This window comes from Mustela nivalis, assembly GCF_964662115.1.
Source record: "Mustela nivalis genome assembly, chromosome: 3".
NCBI classification, from domain to species: Eukaryota; Metazoa; Chordata; class Mammalia; order Carnivora; family Mustelidae; genus Mustela; species Mustela nivalis.
The window spans coordinates 116,672,465-116,690,829 of NC_139022.1; the positions used below are offsets into that span (position 1 = coordinate 116,672,465).

The following is an 18,365-nucleotide window of genomic DNA, read 5'->3' on the forward strand; positions in this document are numbered from 1 at the left end:
GATCCTGACCTGAGCCAAAGGCGCAGAGGCTTAACCCACTGAGCCACCCAGGCGCCCCCTATGATGCTGTTTCTTATGCCTGTGCTTCCTAGACCATCTTGGATCAACAGATTTATAGTTTTTATCAAGTTTGGAATTTTCTGAGTCACTAATTCCTCAAAAATTTTTTTCTGTCCCTTGCCCCCCTATAGGGACCATGGTTACCTGTGTATTAGGCCACCTAGAAATGGTCTCATAGTTCACTGATATTTTTTTCATTTTTGTGTGTGTTACATTTCAAGTGTTCAGTCGCCACATGTGACTACTGGCTATCATATATGACCCCACAGATAGAGAACATTTTTGTCATGTGGACACCTCCTTTGGCTAGCACTGCTCCTTTAAGAGAGAACCGCGACTAATCCTGTCCTTAAGTGTTTACTTTGGACATCATGGGAAATCCAAATGTCCCGTGGCAGCTCTCATCACCTAGATTCTCAACCCCACCTGACTGTTATCTGGAGGGACTTTTTTTTTTTTTTAAGATTTTTAAATTTTATTAATTTGACAGAGATCACAAGCAGGCAGAGAGGTAGGCAGAGAGAGAGGAGGAAGCAGGCTCCTCGCTGAGCAGAGAGCCGGATGCGGAGCTCGATCCCAGCACCCTGAGATCATGACCTGAGCTGAAGGCAGCGGCCCAACCCACTGAGCCACCCAGGCGCCCCTGAAGGGACTTTTGTAAGCTAACTTGATCTTCCTATTCTCAAAATGACTTTCTCCCTTGGAACCTGTGTCCATGATCAATAAAACCCCTGATGTTTTCAGCTGCTTGTGTGAAAGTTTCCTTCATCCGCTTGGTCTCACTGAAAGATGGCTGTCCTCCAAAGATACTGTTTCTCTTTGTACTTCTCAAGTACTGGCTGTTTCTTCTTCTTTACACCACAGTACTACTGACCTGGAGGTGGGGTAAGCAGCCTCTCATTTGTTTCCAGACTACTAGAAAAACCTAGTTTGAAACACAAACCACTGTGCTAGCCCTGCTACCCGCCCACTGAAATCATCTACTATCCTCCTGGTCACGTGCCTCTTACCAGCCATACCACTTCCTGGCCATTATTTGAAAACTTTAACATAGCGCTTACTATCTTATCTCTTCACCACTCCTGCCATCATTCTTGGTGACTTTAATATCTACATATTAGTCTGAAGCCTATGAGGTTGGAGTTTTTGTAGGTTCAACCTGGGGTATGGCCTGTCCAATACGCTGGCCTCTCAGTTCCTTGAGCTTTTGGCTATCAGCTCCCGTGGATCCTACCATCTCAGCCTTTCTCAAGTGGGGTTCTGAGAGAAAAGTAGGCCTAATGCCCAAGACATCCATTGTATGTAATGAATTAGCCTCTGTCCTTTGCATCTCGAATGGTGCCAGTTATGTGCGATCCTTGGGAGAAGTAAGAAAGAGCCGATTCATTTTCTGTGTTCTCCGGTTCCAATTCAAGAACCCTGATTCCTCAACCCTGGTTCTGGTTGAGCCTGCCAATAGTAACGGTGCCACTTCCAAGATCTCATTTTCAGATGTCCCGTTCTCTGATCTCTGATCACCACCACCCATCTCCTCCAAGTCACTCCCTCTAATATCCTGACTCCAATAATCCTTCAGCCCCACTGGGATGTTTCAATTCTAGACTATCACCTTTTCATTGTCCATTACCCTGCCATGGCCTCACTTTTTACCTAACTTAGATTTCACGATTATCATATTAACCATTCCCTTGAATATTCTCTCAACTCGTTTCTAATTTCTGTTGTACTCCCTGGTAAAACTCTATTTTGGATAAATCCAACCTTCTACCTACTTATTACGTGTCCTTACAAGCAGCACAACAGTGCTGACAGGCTCACAGTATATTTAAGACCACACAGCTCGAGTGGCCCCTCAGTACTGCTCAGCAATCATGTTTCCGTAGTCAGTTTATTCTTCTACTCTCCCAGAGACTATTTAATTTCTTCTCTGCTATCCTCAAACCTATGTATCAATCCTGACTCTGGAGTCCTCGTTTTTTTGTTTTGATACAACAACTTTATTGAGATATGGTTCACATATTACATAGTTCACTAACTTAAAGTGTAATAATTCAGTGGTTTTTAGTGTATTCATAGTTGTACAACTATCACCATATCAATTTTATAGTATTTTCCAATAACTGAAAAAGAAACCTGTTCCCATTAGCAGTCACTCTTCATTCCCCTGCTAACCTCCAGCCTTAGACAAACCACTGATCTACTTCTGTCTCTATGGGTTTGCCCATTCTGGGCATGTCATATAAATGGAATCATACTATGTTTGGTCTTTTGTGACTGACTTTTTTCACTTAACGTATGTTTCCAAGGTTCGTCTAGACTGCTATGTATATCAGTAATTCATTCCCCCTCCCTTTTTTTAAAACAGCTGCTATACCATTTTACACTTCCATCATGATATACTAGGATTCCAGTTTCTCCACATTCTTGGCAACAGCTGTTATTTTCTGTGGGTTTGGTTTTTTTTTTTTTTTTTTTTTTAAAGATTTTATGTATTTATTTGACAGAGAGAGTGAGCGCACACACAAGCAGGGGGAGTGGCAGGTAGAGGGAGACGGAGAATTAGCCTTCCTGCTGAGCAGAGAGCCCATACATGGGGTTTGATCCCAGGGCCCTGGGGTCATGACCGGGCTCAAGACAGATGCCTCACCTAGGTGCCCCATGTTTTTTTTAAATTTTCTTCTAAATATCTTTGTCTTTTTCTCACCATACAGTACGTCATTAGTTTTTTTTTTTTTTTTAATGATTTTATTTATTTGAGAGAGAGCGAGAGTGAGCATGAAAGGGGTGAGGGGCAGAGGGAGAAGTCGGCTCCCTAATGAGCAGAGGGCCCGATGTGGGACTTGATCCTGGGACTCCAGTATCATGACCTGAGCTCTAGGCAGTTGCTTAACTAACTGAGCCACCCAGGTGCCTACGTCATTAGTTTTTGATGTGGTGTTCCCAGATTTATTGTTTACTTATAATACCCATTATTTACCTATAACATGCCCTCCTTAAGACCCATCACCAGGTTGTCTGGCTGTCTCATTTGGTGCAGCATGCAACTCTTGATCTTGGGGTTGTGAGTTTGAGCCCCAAGTTGGGTACAGAGATAACTCAAAATCTTTAAAAAAAATTTATTATAGCCACCCTATTGAATGTATAGTGGTATTTCATCATGGTTTTGATTTGCATTTTCCCAATGTCCAATGATCTGAATCTTCTTTTTATATTTGTGTTCAACATTTATATATCACCTTTGGAGAAGTGTTGTAAGTTCTTTGCCCATTTATTGATTGCAGGTCTCTTTGTTGTTGGATGTTAAGTGTTCTTTTTCTGTTGTGCTTATTATATAATTATCATATATATGATTTGCAAGTATTTTCTTCCATTCTTTGTTGTCTTTTTCATTCTGTCTTTTTCATTCTGGATGAAGTCCAGGTTATTTCTTTTGCTTTTTTTTTTTTTTGGTACTTGATGTCATACCAAAGACTCTCTTGTCAAATGCAAATCATGATGATTGATCTTTAAGTGTTTTGTAGTTTTTGCTCTTTACATTAGGCCTTTGATCCATTTTGAGCTAATATTTATATGTGGTATGGAGATAGTCATATGTGTATATGTGCATGCATGTTGTATGATGTTATGTCCATAACATAAAACTCACCATTTTAACAATTTCTAGGTGCATAGTGGCATTAGATACATTCACATTGTTGGTTAGTTGTAGGCTTTCTTTCATTTTTATTTTAATTTTTTAAGATTTTATTTATTTATTTGAGAGAGAATGTACACACGCATAAATGTGAATAGGGGGAGGGAGTAGGAGGGGGTAGAGGCAGAGGGACAAGCAGACTCTGTGCTGAGCAGGGAGCCTGACACTGGCCTTGATCCCAAGACTTGAGCCAAAGGCAGATGCTTAACCAACTGAGTCACCCAGGCACCTAGTTGTAGGATTTTTTAATATATTTTGAATGTTAACGCCTTATCAGATAGATGATTTGCACATATTTTCTCGCATTCTCCAGTTTGTTTTTTTTACTACTAATAGTGTCCTTGATGCACAGTAGTTTTGAATTTTGTAATTGTCCAGTTGTTTTTATTTCTTTCGTTGCTTGTGCTTTTGGTGTCATATCCAAAAAATCATTTCCAAATCCAGTGTCATAAGGCTTTCCCCCCTATGTTTTCTTCTGGGTGTTTTAAAATTGTAGCTTTTATGTTTGGGTCTTCTATCCACTTTTTGTTAGCTTTTGTAGATCATGTAAGATTGGTCCAGCTTTCTTCATTTGCATGTGGATATCCAGTTTTCCTAGCATTATATGTTGATGTTTTAATATATGTCTTTATATTTTGGTTGGGTTTCATGTACAGCATACTTGGTCTTTCTATTTTTATACAAGCTTGCATCTTTTTTCCCCTTAAATCAGTGTGGTGGTAAACCATTAATATTTAACATGGTTATTGAAGTACTTTAATATTTACTATCTTTCAAAAAAATTTACTGTCTTTCAGACTTTTTTTTTGCATTGGTTTTTAGTTTTCTCCCCATCCTTGATTTAATTTTTGCATATGTAGGATGTTTGATCTAATGAAAAAGTCAAAAAAGTCAAATCTGTAGAGAAAGGTATACTTAAATTATATTGCTTCTCTATCCTATACTGCCTGTTCCACATCCCTCATCCCTGTTGGTAATTAGTTTTATTTCTTGTTTATTCTCGTTGATGTTGCTTTAAAGGAAAATTAAGCCAGCACATGTTTTCTCAGTTCTGCTTCTTTGTATGTGAAAGGTAGTATGCTATTTGCATTTTGTTCTTTTCTCTGTACAAAATATCCTATAAATTTTTTTTTCATTTTTTCATTTACTATCTTATATTTCTACAATGACCATCATTAAATTATTACTTGAATTTCTTTTCCTTTGGAGACATAGTAATTCGTTTTTCTTTTTTGAGATGGTTTTGTCTGCAGTTTCTTTCGTGAGTTGTATGAACTTTAATTTCAATTTTTCTTTTTTTTTGGTCTGTTTATGGCTTAAGTTTTAAGTTTCTGATTCTGAGTTTTTCTTAATCTCTGGATGCGTCTTTGTAACTATTGGAATGTTACACAGATTTTCTTTTCTATGGTGGTTTTGGGGGCTGGGATAGTATTCATAAGCTGAAATGTTTTTATTTGCCTTTTTGTTTGTAGTTGCTTAGTTTGGAATTTCTTTTTTTATTTTTTTATTTTTTATTTTATTATTATTATTTTTTTAAAGATTTTATTTATTTATTTGTCAGAGAGAGAGAGAGGGAGAGCGAGCAAGCACAGGCAGACAGAGTGGCAGGCAGAGGCAGAGGGAGAAGCAGGCTCCCTGCCGAGCAAGGAGCCCGATGTGGGACTCGATCCCAGGACACTGGGACCATGACCGGAGCCAAAGGCAGCCGCTTAACCAACTGAGCCACCCAGACGTCCCTGGAATTTCTTTTTTTATTTCTATCATTTACTGGGTATATGTCCTAGTTTAAAAGTTCTCCTTTTGTCTCTTCAGTGAAGTATAATTTGTTTTATGGATGATACTGTTCATGTTAGTGGGGTGTTAGGGTGGGTAGGATAGATTGACAGGTCTGCGTTTTGTTTTTTCCTGTAGGAGCCTTCATTTTTGTTTCTTTGTTCCTTCCTTTCCTTCTAGGAACCTGAAGGGCACCACTTCTTTTGTTTCTCTCCCTCTGTTCTAATAACACTGCATCTCTGTGGTTGTCACTTTTGGCTGCTCTCACTTTTAAGTACTTTATTGTAGCTAATTATGTGAAGTACCATATCTTGGACCTGTGCTTAGTGTTTAGCCTTAGTGTTGGACTTTCTAATCATTGGGATGATTTTGTCTGTGCTTTAACTTTTTAAATATCTTTTTCATGGAGTCTCCCATTATTTTTCATGGAGGCTTTTAAGTGTCTCCTTACTCTGTTCTGTGTACCCAAAGACAGCAGCAGTGGGAATTCTTTTGGAATTTGTTGTTTATTGCTTGCTGGTCATATGAAGTTTATGGTTTGCCTTTTCTTATGCTGAAGACATTGGTCATAAATGGTGATTTTTTCTCACCTTTTAGTCTGGTGGTTTTTCCTGGAGGATTTGTGGAGAGATTCAGATTTAAGCAATTACCATTATCTTTTAGATCTTTCATTTTCAGCCATTCTGGATCACTATTATAGTTGAGTCTTTTATATAATAACCTTGTTAGATGATCTTATATTCACTGTATATTTTTATATTTTTCACTTTTTTGGCTCTTTGTTTTGGCATATCTTTTGGTGCTTAGAAAGTATTTTTTGTTGTTGTTCTAGACATTGACTTTATATTAGTGCCTTTTATAATTTCTTCCTCTTTTTCTTACAGCATTTCATAATCTGTTTTGTCACTTGTAAATGGTGTTCTATGACTTTCATTTATAGCCCATGCAGTATTTAGTGAACTTACTCTACTTTCCAGTTTTATCTCTTCTCATTTATTAGTTGGATAATTTTTACATTATTAAAATACATAATTATGTTTTTCTTATATTGTCATCTCTACTTTTGTTTTAATCTTAGGTCTAAAATTAGAAATACTAAATATTCACTCTCAGTTCTTTGCCAAATTTTCTCTAATAATAATTTCTCTAATTTTTAGTTTAATGGTGCTTATTATGTATTAGAATCATCAGGAAGACCTTGTAAGCAGTATTTCCTGAATTCTGTTTTTCTGTTGTATTTATATTGTTTTGATACCTGAAAGAATCCTTATGGGATCCAAAATTCTTGCTTACAATTCTCCCCCACTCGAGTTTCTTTAAAAATGCTGCTTTTGTGGTTTTTGTTTCTTTGTTTTTGCTTTAGTATGTTGTATTTGAAAAGTCCAACTTTCCTTTTTCTGTGATTAGGCCTTTTAGTTAGTCTGAATGCTTTAAGAATTTCTTTATTTTTATGGTGCAATAGGTTTAATAGTATGGGTCTGAAAATAGTTGTTCAGGGTCCATTTTCCCAGGTAAATGGTGGGTACTATCAGTAAATAAATTCAGGGTTGTTTTGGGTAAATTTTTCTTTGATTATAGTTTTTTTTAAATTAAAGATTTTATTTACTTATTTATTTTAGAGAGAGTGTGGGAGTGTGAGCCTGAGCAAGGGGAGGGGCAGAAAGGGAGAGAGTGGGACAAGCATATACTACATGCTGAGTCTAGAACCCCATATAAAGCGGGGCTTTATATCATGGTCTTGAGATCATGTCCTGAGCCAAAATCAAGAGTTGAATGCTTAAGCTTAACTGACTGAGCCACCTAGGTGCCCCTTTGATTATAGTTTTAATGTTAGTTTATTTCATTGTTCTGTTTTTTTCATTGGAGTTCCCAGTTATACATGTATTAGATGATCTTTTCCTGTATTCTGTTACAGCTACTTTCTCTCAGATCATTTTTATTCCTTTTCATGTTTCATTTTTTGTTTTGTTGATTTTTTTTTTTTAATTTTCTTCAGTACCTTTATTGAATTTTCAGGCAAGATATGGTTGATGTTTTTGATTCTCTTTATTATATAGAACTGTTAATTTACCCAGTTTTTCTTTTCCTTTATCACCCTGTGGCCATAGGGTGTCTCTTTTCTGTTTGCCTACTTCTGTTCTCCTCTATGAGTAATGTTTCTTTGGGATTGATATAAGTTTAGTGGATATACCTTATTCATATTAGGATCAGACTTTCTCTTTCTTGTTGTGATTTTGCCTATTCAAAATTGATGTTTATTTCTTGCTTGCAAGTAATTTGAAATTTGGAGTTATGCAGAAAATGCAGGTTGCATGCAATTTTGTTTTATTTATCTGATTTTGGGGGGGGATTGTATAGAAAATATGGAAATGTCTTAACCTTACTATTTTGCATCTTATTTTAATCACTTATCTTGGAAATATTTTTATATGAGTATTTATAAATGAAAGTAGTTTTTAAAATTTTTTATTTATTTGACAGACAGAGATCACAAGGAGGCAGAGGGGCAGGCAGGGAGAGAGGAAGGAAAGCAGGTGATGTGGGGCTCGATTCCAGAACCCTGGGATCATGACCTGAGCCGAAGGCAGAGGCTTTAATCCATGAGCCACCAAGGTGCCCCCCTCCTTTTTTGAGAGCAAGAATGCATGTGAGGGCGGGGAGGGGCAGAGGGGGAGAGAGAGAGAGTCTTAAGCAGACTCCATGATCAGCATGGAACCTTTTGCTGGGCTTGATCTCATGACCTGAGCTGATGTCAAGAGTTAGCCTTTGCTTCTCTCTCTACCTCTGCTGTTCCTTCTCCTGTCTTGTTCATGCTCTGTCTCTCAAATAAAATAAAATAAAATCTTAAGAAAAAAAAAAGGAGTCAGCCACTTAATTAACTAGGCCACCCAGGTGCCCCAAAAGTCATTCTTTTAGATGAAAACATGGTATTTTGAATGTACCATAATATATTTTACTGTGTTATTATTCATGATCATAAGTCCATGCACTTAACACAATCTGTGATGTAATACTAGCTGCTTCTTAAAATTTCCAGTCTGTTTGGAGTGCCTGGGTGGCTCAGTTGGTTGGGTGTCCAATTCTTGGTTTCAGCTAAGGTCGGGATCTCAGAGTGGTGAGATTGAGCCCCGTGTTACACTCTGCACTCAGTGGGGAGTCTGCTTGAGATTCTCTGTCTTCCTTTCCCTCTTCTACTCACTTGCTCTCTCTTTCTCTCTCTCAGTAAATAAATGAAATCTTTAAAAAAAATATCCAGTCTGTCACAGACTATTTTAAAATACAGTAAAAAAGGATTACTAGAAAATGAAATTTAAAAAGATAAAATATGAGCCTGTATCTTTTACTATTATATACAACAAACATAAGGTTTCATTTCAATAAATATAATCAGAACAAATACAACATAGGAAAACAGGAAAAAAATGGTACATGTTCCTTGAAATTGTGTTTATAAGCAGTTTGATATAGAGAATGTCTTTTTACTGATAAATTTTTCTTTCCATAATTGTAACTAAACAGAGTTATGTGTGAAATAGTGAACTGTGTATTAAGCATCCATACATATCCTTTCAATGAACACTGTGTATATCAATATTTAAAGTTCTTATTTTGACAAATGAGCTTTCTTCTTGCTTAACAACTTGCTTAACATCTTGGGTTGATGATGATGCCAGTGTCACAGGGGATATTGTTTACCTAAAGCCTATATTTTTAAAAAGATAAAATTCAGTTTGAAGAAATCAGTTTTACATTAAGGAATAGGAAGAAGAATTTTATTTTATTTTATTTTTTAATTTAAAGATTTAATTAATTTATTTGACAGAGAGATCACAAGTAGGCAGAGAGGCAGGCAGAGAGAGAAAGGAGAAAGCAGGCTCCCCGCTGAGCAGAGAGCCCGATGTGGGGCTCCATCCCAGGACCCTGGGATCAAGACCTGAGCCGAAGGTCGAGATTTGAACCCACTGAGCCACCCAGGCGCTCTGGAAGAAGAATTTTAAAGCAGTTTCAGTAAGATTATAGTATTTTTATTCAAAACTAGCTTGAAAATGCTATACTTCAAAAATCATCTTTGGTCTCTGTTCCAGCAATTTTTTTCTGAAAAGTTAGTTAAATTTCAGTTACCTTATTATTATTATTTTTAAAGTCAGTATAGTGAACATATAGTATTATATTAGTTTCAGGTATACAGTACAGTGATTCAGCAATTTGATATGTTACTCAGTGCTCATCATGATAGTGTACTTTTAATTTCCTTTACCTTTCACCCATCCCTTCATCCACCCCCTCTGGTAACCATTAGTTTACTTTCTGTAGTTAAGAGTGTTTTGGTTTGTCTCTTTTTTCTTTGTTTTGTTTCTTAAATCCCATGTATCAGTGAAACTGAATGGTATTTGTCTTCTTCCAACTGACTTACTTCACTTACCGTTTTACTTTCTAGATCTGTGTTGTTGCAAATGGCAAGATTTCATTCTTTTTTTATGGCTGAGTGATATTCCATTGTTTATATATACCATATGTTTTTATTTTATTTATTTATGTGACAGAAAGAGACACAGCAAGAGAGGAAACAGAAGCAGGGGGAGTGGGATAGGGAGAAGCAGGCTTCCTGCCAAGCAGGGAGTCCAGTGTGGGGCTTGATCCCAGAACCCTGGGATCATGACCTGAGCTGAAGGTAGACACTTAATGACTGAGCCACCCAGGTGCCCCATACCATATCTTTTTATCCATTCATCTATTAATGGCCACTTGGGTTGCTTCCATAATTACATTTTAATTATCCTTTGAGGAAAGAAATGGAATTTGGATCCATGAATTTAGATTTTTTTGTGTAATATGAAATTTGGAAAGTTCTATTAAATTTATAAAGTTTTGGATGATAATGTTTTGCAGATGTAAGTTTACCACCCATTTCACTGATGTTTATTTTAAAATTGTAGAACATCACAATCTGTAGACTCTCTGTCCTTCTAATAATCTAACTTTAATTTCTGTCCTTTGATCTTGTCATAAACATTCTTTCCTTGCATGGAAGTATTAAGTTCACTGAAAATACATATCAGAAAAATAAGTCTTGCTTTCTACTTTATTACCTTGTCCTAAAAAGTTCTAGAAACACTAAGCATTCATTTTATAATTTGGAATTCTCCACAGACCTTTCCCCTTTAATAAATCCTGTTATGGCAAGTAATAACAGTTATTTATGATACATTTATATATCACATAATAAAGTGATTATGTATCAAAAAATATTCTTGAATTGAATGCATTTGCCTTAGCCTTGTGTAACTTAAAATTTCTACTACGCACAGTATTTAGTTTGGCTGACATTATTTTCAGTATTAGAAACTGTGTACTGAATAACTGTGGCACAAGCTTCTTAAATCTAGGATGTTTTTCCCATAATTACTTCTGGCTATGTGATAGTTAAAAGTTTAATCCTTTATGTTTTTGTACAATTAAAATTTTAGTTAACATTTGTTGACAGTGGAAAATTTTTTGTATCATCCTGTTAATAATGCATTTCTTAAAATAATTGCTGTGTTGCCAATATCTGTGCATTTATGAAGCTACAGTGAAAAGAATATTGTTGGCTTTGTTTTACTGATTGTTCTTCCATATCATGGTGTGTTTCCTGAATGTGTCAGGCTATGTTGTTATTGAAATATGGTACTTGACTTACCTTCTTTGCCTTATATTCACCCAGTATTTCCAAGCTTTGTAATCTTCTGCTGATTTCCTGATAGTTTTACATACAGAAAATCCCTGAGTTTTGATTGCTTGACTATGGGTTTTTGAGTTTATGATGGTGTGAAGTGATACACATTCAGTAGAAACTGAACTTCGAATTTTGAATTTTGATCTTTTTCTGGGATAGCAGTACATGTGTTAGGGTCCGTGATCAAAGGAACGAGACTGATACAAAGCGAAAGTCAAGCAAAACTTTATTTCGCGCCAAGCATCAAGAATCAAACTGACCGGTCAGGGCTATCTCTTACGAAAAGGTGATGACGATCTCGACAAGGTCACTCCCAAAAAGGCCGCTCCGGACGAGGCTGCTCTGCAGATGAGGCCGCTCCATGATCGGAGCTGTTCCCAAGAAGAGGCCACTCCCAAGATGAGGCTGCTGCTCCATGAGGTTGCTCCCCAGACAAGGCCGCTCCCAAGAAGAGGCCATTCTGGACAAGACCGCTTCCTGGACGAGGCTGCTCCCGACGACGAAGAGGCAACGATGACAGCGACGATGACAAGGAGGATAACCGGGATGACACAGACTCTGCTCCCCACAATGCCACTCTGACAAGGCTGCCACCCAGAGGAAGCCACCACTGTGGACAAGGCCGCTCATGGCGGCGAGGCTGCTGGCGGCTAGGGGCCGTTGGCATCTCAGGGCCGCTGGCGTCTCGGGACCACTGGCATCCAGGGGCTGCAGGTGCCAGGACCGCTGACTGCTGGACCGCTGGACCACTGGTGTTTCGGGACGCTGACCGCTGGACCACTGGTGTCTCGGGACCGCTGGAGTCTAGGGGCTGCAGGCGTCAGGACTGCTGACCACTGGACCGCTGGCGTCTGGGGACCGTCATCAGCGCAACTGCTGGAGGCTGCAGCTCTGGGATGCTGAAGGCGGGGCCGCTGGAAGCTGCAGGCGGCTGGAGGCTGCAGGCGGTGGCTCTGGGCCGCCGGAGGCGGGACCGCCAGAGGCTGGAGACTGAAGGCAGCGGCTGGGGGCCGCCGGAGGCGGGGCTGCAGGCGGCTGGAGGCTGCAGGCGGCGGGACGGCGAGAGGCTGGAGACTGCCCGTGCAGGGACCGCCAGTGGTGGGACCGCTGGAGGCGGTTATAGCTCTTACAAGAGCTGTTACAGCTCGACCACTCCTCTGGCGGACTCTTCCAGACTCTTCCGCTCCCACCCACTCTTTCTTCTCCCGTCACAGTTATCCTGTACCCCTGCTAGCCTCGCACTGCAACCTTTATGTGGTTGGTTGAGCCCCACCCCTATACAGGTGGCCAATCGGATCTCAATTCACCCTAGTGGATTTACGCATGCCACACCAATTGGACATCTCCACCTGGCCTGCCCCACCCCTACATCCGGGTTCCACAAGCAAGTTCCTCTGGGAGGGGCAGGCCCTTACACATGAGATATGATATTCTTTTGTGATACTGGGCAGTGGCAGTGAGCCACAGCTTTCAGTCAGCCACACAAGCATGAGGGTTAACAGCTGGTCCATTTACAACCATTCTTTACCCATAAATGCATTCTGTTTTTCACTTTCAGTACAGTATTCAGTAAATTATATGGGATGGTCAACACTTTATTATAAAAAAAAGGGCTTGTGTTAGATGATTTTGCCCAACTGTAGACCATTGTAAGTGTTCTGAGCTTATTTAAGGTAGATTAGGCTAAACTGATGTTTGGTACATTAGGAGTATTCAGTACATCTTCAGATAATATTTTCAACTTGTAATGGCTGATCCTTCTGCAAGTGACTAGTCTGCAGTTTTCATCATGGAAGTCTACTTACCGTGTGCTTGGATATTGTGGCAATGTCAATTGCTGTATAAGTTTCTAAATGCTTATTCTCAGTTTCTTTGTTTATTTTATTTTTTTTAAAAGATTTTATTTATATGAGAGAGAAAAAGAGTACAAGCAGGGGGAATGGCAAAGGGAGAAAAAGAAGCAGTCTCCCCACAGAGCAGGGAGCTTGATACAGGGCTGGATCCCAGGACTCTGGGATCATGACCTGTGCTGAAGGCACTTAACTGACCGAGCCACCAGGCACCCCTCTATCTTTATTTTGTTAGAGTAGTAACAGGCAGTGTACTAATTTCCACTTATCTATAGATCATATTTTCTGTAGCATTGATTCAGGTTTTACAACAACAAAATATTCTACTTTGAGCATTATTGTTCACACATCTTTGTGCATGTGAGTGTATCTGTAGATTTAACTCCTAGAAGTGTATTGCTGGGCAAAGATTATGTGCATTAATGATTGTAGAGGTTATTGCCGATTTGCCCTCTAAACATATTGGATCCATTTTATCCTGTCAGTGGTATAAGAGTATTTGTTTCCCCACATAAAGTGTTTTATAAAACATTTTATTTTTGCTATTAATACAGGTTTTAAAAGTATATAACTGTTTTGATTTATGTCAAGCGTCTTTACATATACTTATTAGCCCTTTGTGTATTTTTTCCTATGGGGTATCTTATCATGGCCTTTGCTTGTAGGAGGAGGTTAAATACTGGTCTTTTTAACTGATTTGTAAGAACTCTTTATAGATAAAGAAAATTAGCACATTCTCTGTTTTCCCTAGTTCTGTTGCTTTTTAAGTACTGATTTAAAAATAGATGAATACAGGGGCACCTGGGTGGCTCAGTGGGATAAAGCCTCTGCCTTTGGTGCAGGTCATGATCCCAGGGTCCTGGGATGGATCCATGCATCTGACTCTCTGCCTACTTGCAGATCTCTGACTGTCAAATAAATAAATAAAATCTTTAAAAAAATAGATGAATACACACTGACTTTAAACAGAGTTACTCATTTTTTATTATTTATTTATTTATTTATTTTAAAAAGATTTTATTTATTTATTTGACAGAGATCGCAAGTAGGCAGAGAGGCAGGCAGAGCGAGAGAGGAGGAAGCAGGCTCCCCACTGAGCAGAGAGCCCAATGCAGGACTCGATCCCAGGACCCTGAGATCATGACCTGAGCCGAAGGCAGCGGCTTAACCCACTGAGCCACCCAGGCGCCCCCAGTTACTCATTTTTAAAAAAGATTTATTTACTTATTTGAGAAAGAGAGAAAGAGTGGTGGGGGGCAGGGACAGAGAGAGAGGGAGAGACCATCTTAAGCTGACTCTGTGCTGAGTGCAGAGCCTGACACGGGGTCGATCTCACCATCCTGAGATCACAACCTGAGCTGAAACAAAGAGTCAGATGCTGAACTGACTGAGACATCCAGGCGCCCCCATAGTTACTCATTTTTTAAGTCCTGAATCAAGCTTTTTCTGAACTTGAGTCCATGCTTACTGGCATTATGCAAATGGCCAATTTTTACATGAGTGTCCATGTGACAAATAATAATGTCAATATATTATACATTTTAATTTTTATGATTTTTTAGTTGTTCCACATCTACATTTTTTTTATTGTACTATAAAGGATCTTTTCATCTGTTTTCTGTGAACATTTACAATAGCCACTGATTTTACAAGAGGCTCAGTGATCTCTTAGTTATAGAAGAGGTAGAAAGAGTACTAATTTTAATAGTAGTCACCCTGATGGTATTTCTTGTTTTGCAACAGGAGCCAAAGGAGGAGAATGGATTGCAGAAAATGAAGACAAAACAGTCGAATAGAACAAAGTGTTTGGCTAAAAGAAAAATTGCACGTATGTTTTTATTTTTGTGTTGAGAATGCTTTGAAAAGTGAAGCATAGAATTGACAGTGATTTCTTCATTAAGAAGAGAGATTTCTTCATTAAGAAGATCTCTGAGTAAGGATGTATGTGCTTCCTATTTATTTTGGATTCCATTAATCTTAGGATTCACCATTACCTACAACTTATACAGTTAACTTATTATTGGCAGAGGTTTGAAATTAGAATGTGAACTTCAGAGTTAGGCACACTTGGATTTTAATCCTTCCTTTAGCCCTTACTATGTAGATTTAAGGCAAGTTAATGCTTTCAGCCTACCTCTGTTTTCTTATTTAATAAAATACAGATATAATACTTAGTGGCTCAAATTATAGTACCAACTATAATGGTATTAGTTTTGTCATGTTAGAAAAACAACATTCAGCTGAGTAAATTTGAAGATTTAATTGGCTTTTATTAAATGATTCATGAATTGGGCAACATTTCATGTAGTAAATAGAAAGGTGCTCCTGCGGAATTGTCCAAAATGAAAGGTTTTTATAGAAAGGAGGGTGGGGTGAGAAAATTATTAACAAAAAGAAAAAAAGAAAGAATTATTTTAGGCAAGACCATCTTTCTTTGCTGGGAAGCATAGGGGTCTTATTAGGTGGATTACCTCATCTTCCTTTGGGATGGAGAGTTTATGTGATTATCTCATTGGTGCTTAATCAGAAAATTCCTGGTTGACAGGTTAAGATTTAAATTTCTGGGGAAATTTGAAACTGTAGCTAAGTTAGGTATTGAGCCCCAGTTTGGTGACTTGGCCTGGTCCAAGTGACGCTGTGTGGACCTGTGGTTTTCCTTTTAACGTCTGTTAAATTGTAAGGGAAAAAGTCTCTACTCTTAACACTTCAGCCTGGTCATCACATGTTTTGGGAGTTATTTCCCCACACCAAGCAGTTCTCCAGTTTTTAGTCAGACACTGTTAAGTATCTCAGTTTAACCAGTTCTGACATTGTCTGCCCAGAGATAGTATCCGATCCCACAGGATTCACTTTTTTTTTTTTTTTTTTTAAGATTTTATTTATTTGTCAGAGAGAGAGAGAGAGCGCACGAGCACAGGCAGAGGCAGAGAGAGAAGCAGGCTCCCCGCCGAGCAAGGAGCCCAATGCGGGACTTGATCCCAGGATGCTGGGATCATGACCCAAGCCGAAGGCAGCCGCTCAACCAACTGAGCCACCCAGGCATCCCAGGATTCACTTTTTTACAGCAACTGCAAGTCCAGGTCATTACCTGTGCATCTGACTGACTGGCTATTCAGAGGTTTACATTACCCTCTCTTTGGGTTTGATTAATTGGTTAGAATGACTCATAAAACTCAGGGAAATCATTTAATTACTAGATAACTGGTTTATTATAAAGGATATGACTCAGGAACAAGCAGATGGAAGAGATGTATAGGGCAAGATATGGTGGAAGGGCTGCAGAGCTTGCATCCCCTCTCCAAATGTGGGAGGAGTATCCCAGTATCTCTGCCAGCCTTTCTAGTATCTCCACCAAACTAGAAGCTCTCCAAACCCTGTAGTTTACAGATTTTTATGGAAGCTTTGTTATATAGACACGAGTAATTAAATCATTGGCCATTGGTGATTGATTAAAAGTCCAGCCAGTCCCTCTGCCTGTTCCCTCCAGGTTGTGGGACAGGGATGGATGTTCTTACCCTCTAAACCCACAGTTGGTTTCTTCATATTTAGGGGCTTTCCAAAAGTAAGTGCATTAACATAACTCTCAGGTATGGTTGAAAGGGTTTGTTACAAAAAGAAAAGATACCTTTATTGTTCTTTTCACTTGGGAAATTCTGAGGGATTTAGGAGCTCTGTGCCAGGAAACAAAGATCAGATATATATTTATTAGTTTAAGTTAGAAGAGCACAAAAATTTTTTGTTGTAGGCTTTGCTTTCTTTTTTTTTACAAAAGTTTATTGCTTTCTTTTTTTGTTTTATTTGCTATATTTACTTTCTTTTTTACAAAAGTTTATTGAAGATAAGCAAGGTTTTATTTCACTATTAGTTTGAATTTCAGTGATGTAAGGTAGATTAACCACAGACAGTTCTTTGTTGTGAAATCATTGCTTTATGTCTAGAGGTAGCTGTCACTAGGTTAGATCTGTTGAATGTACTCAAGTTATTTTCAGTATTGAAAATTGTTGATAATAGTTATTTTTTGAGATGCAATTATCTTTATCAATTGGTAAATTTTTGTCATCATAGGTGGACTATTGATAGTTGGTTATTCTGAATCTTTACAGTCAAATTGGGTTTTACCTTTTTATTTAGTGGTGTTATGCTTTTTTTCTGGTCTGACGACCCTTTTTATCTTTTTTATATATTTTGACAACTTTTGTCTTTTGTCTTTTACAATGACATTTAATGTAATTATTGGTGTTATTGAATTAAAATGTACAGTTTTGAATGCTGTTCATTTGTTCCAGCTGTTTTGTCTTTTTTTATTCTTTTTCTGTCCTCTTTTGTATTTGTTGAATATTATTTTGATTTCATTTTATTTCGATCATATCTTTTTTTTTATTTATTTATTTTTTTTAAAAGATTTTATTTATTTATTTGACAGAGAGAAATCACAAGTAGATGGAGAGGCAGGCAGAGAGAGAGAGAGAGGGAAGCAGGCTCTCCGCTGAACAGAGAGTCCGATGCGGGACTCGATCCCAGGACTCTGAGATCATGACCTGAGCCGAAGGCAGCGGCTTAACCCACTGAGCCACCCAGCCGCCCCTCTATCATATCTTTTAGTATATGTGCTGCCGAAGCGAGCACTATCATATCTTTTAAAATGTGTTTAGTGTTTGCCCTAGAGTCTCTAGTACACACATTTAATTAATCACCGTCACTTCAAATAATATTTTTTTGTTTCATGTGTAGTGTAGACTGTGTAACAGTATACTCCCCAATTTTTGTCTACTCTGCTTTGTGTTATATTTACCATACATTTTAATTTGCACTTGTTATAGTACACAATACATTAATACTATTTTGGTTTAGATAGTTATCTTTTAGAACAGTGGAAATAAAAACTGAAGAATTCAGGGAACTCCTGGGTGGCTCAGTGGGTTAGGCCTCTGCCTTCAGCTCAGGTCATGATCTCAGGGTCTTGGGATTGAGCCCCGCGTGGGGCTCTTTGCTCAGCAGGGGGGCCTGCTTCCCCCGCCCCCCCCCCCCGCCCCCTTTCTGCCTACTTGTGATCTTTGTCTATCAAACAAATAAATAAAATCTTTTAAAAAAAACAAACTAAAGAATTCAGTACTTCATTTTTCCCATCTCAAGGGCTGTTTATTTCTTTGTGTAGATCCCAGTTTCTCTTGGAAAGCTTCCTTTATCACTTTTATAGTGTAGATCAGTTGCCAATTAATTCTGTTTTTATTTGAAAAAGTCTTTATTTTTCCCATTTTTATGGTAACTATTG

The 18,365-nt window shown here is 38.4% G+C and overlaps 2 protein-coding genes across 8 annotated transcripts in view; one reads left to right on the forward strand and one right to left on the reverse strand.

Moving 5' to 3' along the window:
* The window catches only part of UIMC1 (ubiquitin interaction motif containing 1), a 173,772-nt gene that overhangs the window by 71,338 nt on the left and 84,069 nt on the right, over positions 1 to 18,365 (forward strand). For 4 of the 7 annotated variants that reach the window (XM_082723139.1, XM_082723144.1, XM_082723140.1 and 1 more), the window contains one exon: positions 14,837 to 14,921. The exons of 2 other annotated variants lie outside the window; for them this stretch is intronic. In XM_082723139.1, the coding sequence (XP_082579265.1) occupies positions 14,837 to 14,921 (85 nt within the window). Of the gene's footprint in view, positions 1 to 14,836; positions 15,035 to 18,365 lie in introns of all 7 variants that reach the window. One more of the 7 variants, XM_082723141.1, reaches the window with a different exon arrangement.
* On the reverse strand, positions 11,520 to 12,086 carry LOC309860737 (uncharacterized protein; the record flags this gene model as incomplete). Its single annotated transcript, XM_082723152.1, has 2 exons — positions 12,071 to 12,086; positions 11,520 to 11,992 (listed from the first exon to the last, which is right to left on the reverse strand). Coding segments are annotated over exons 1-2 (474 nt in total). The 5' UTR covers positions 12,072 to 12,086.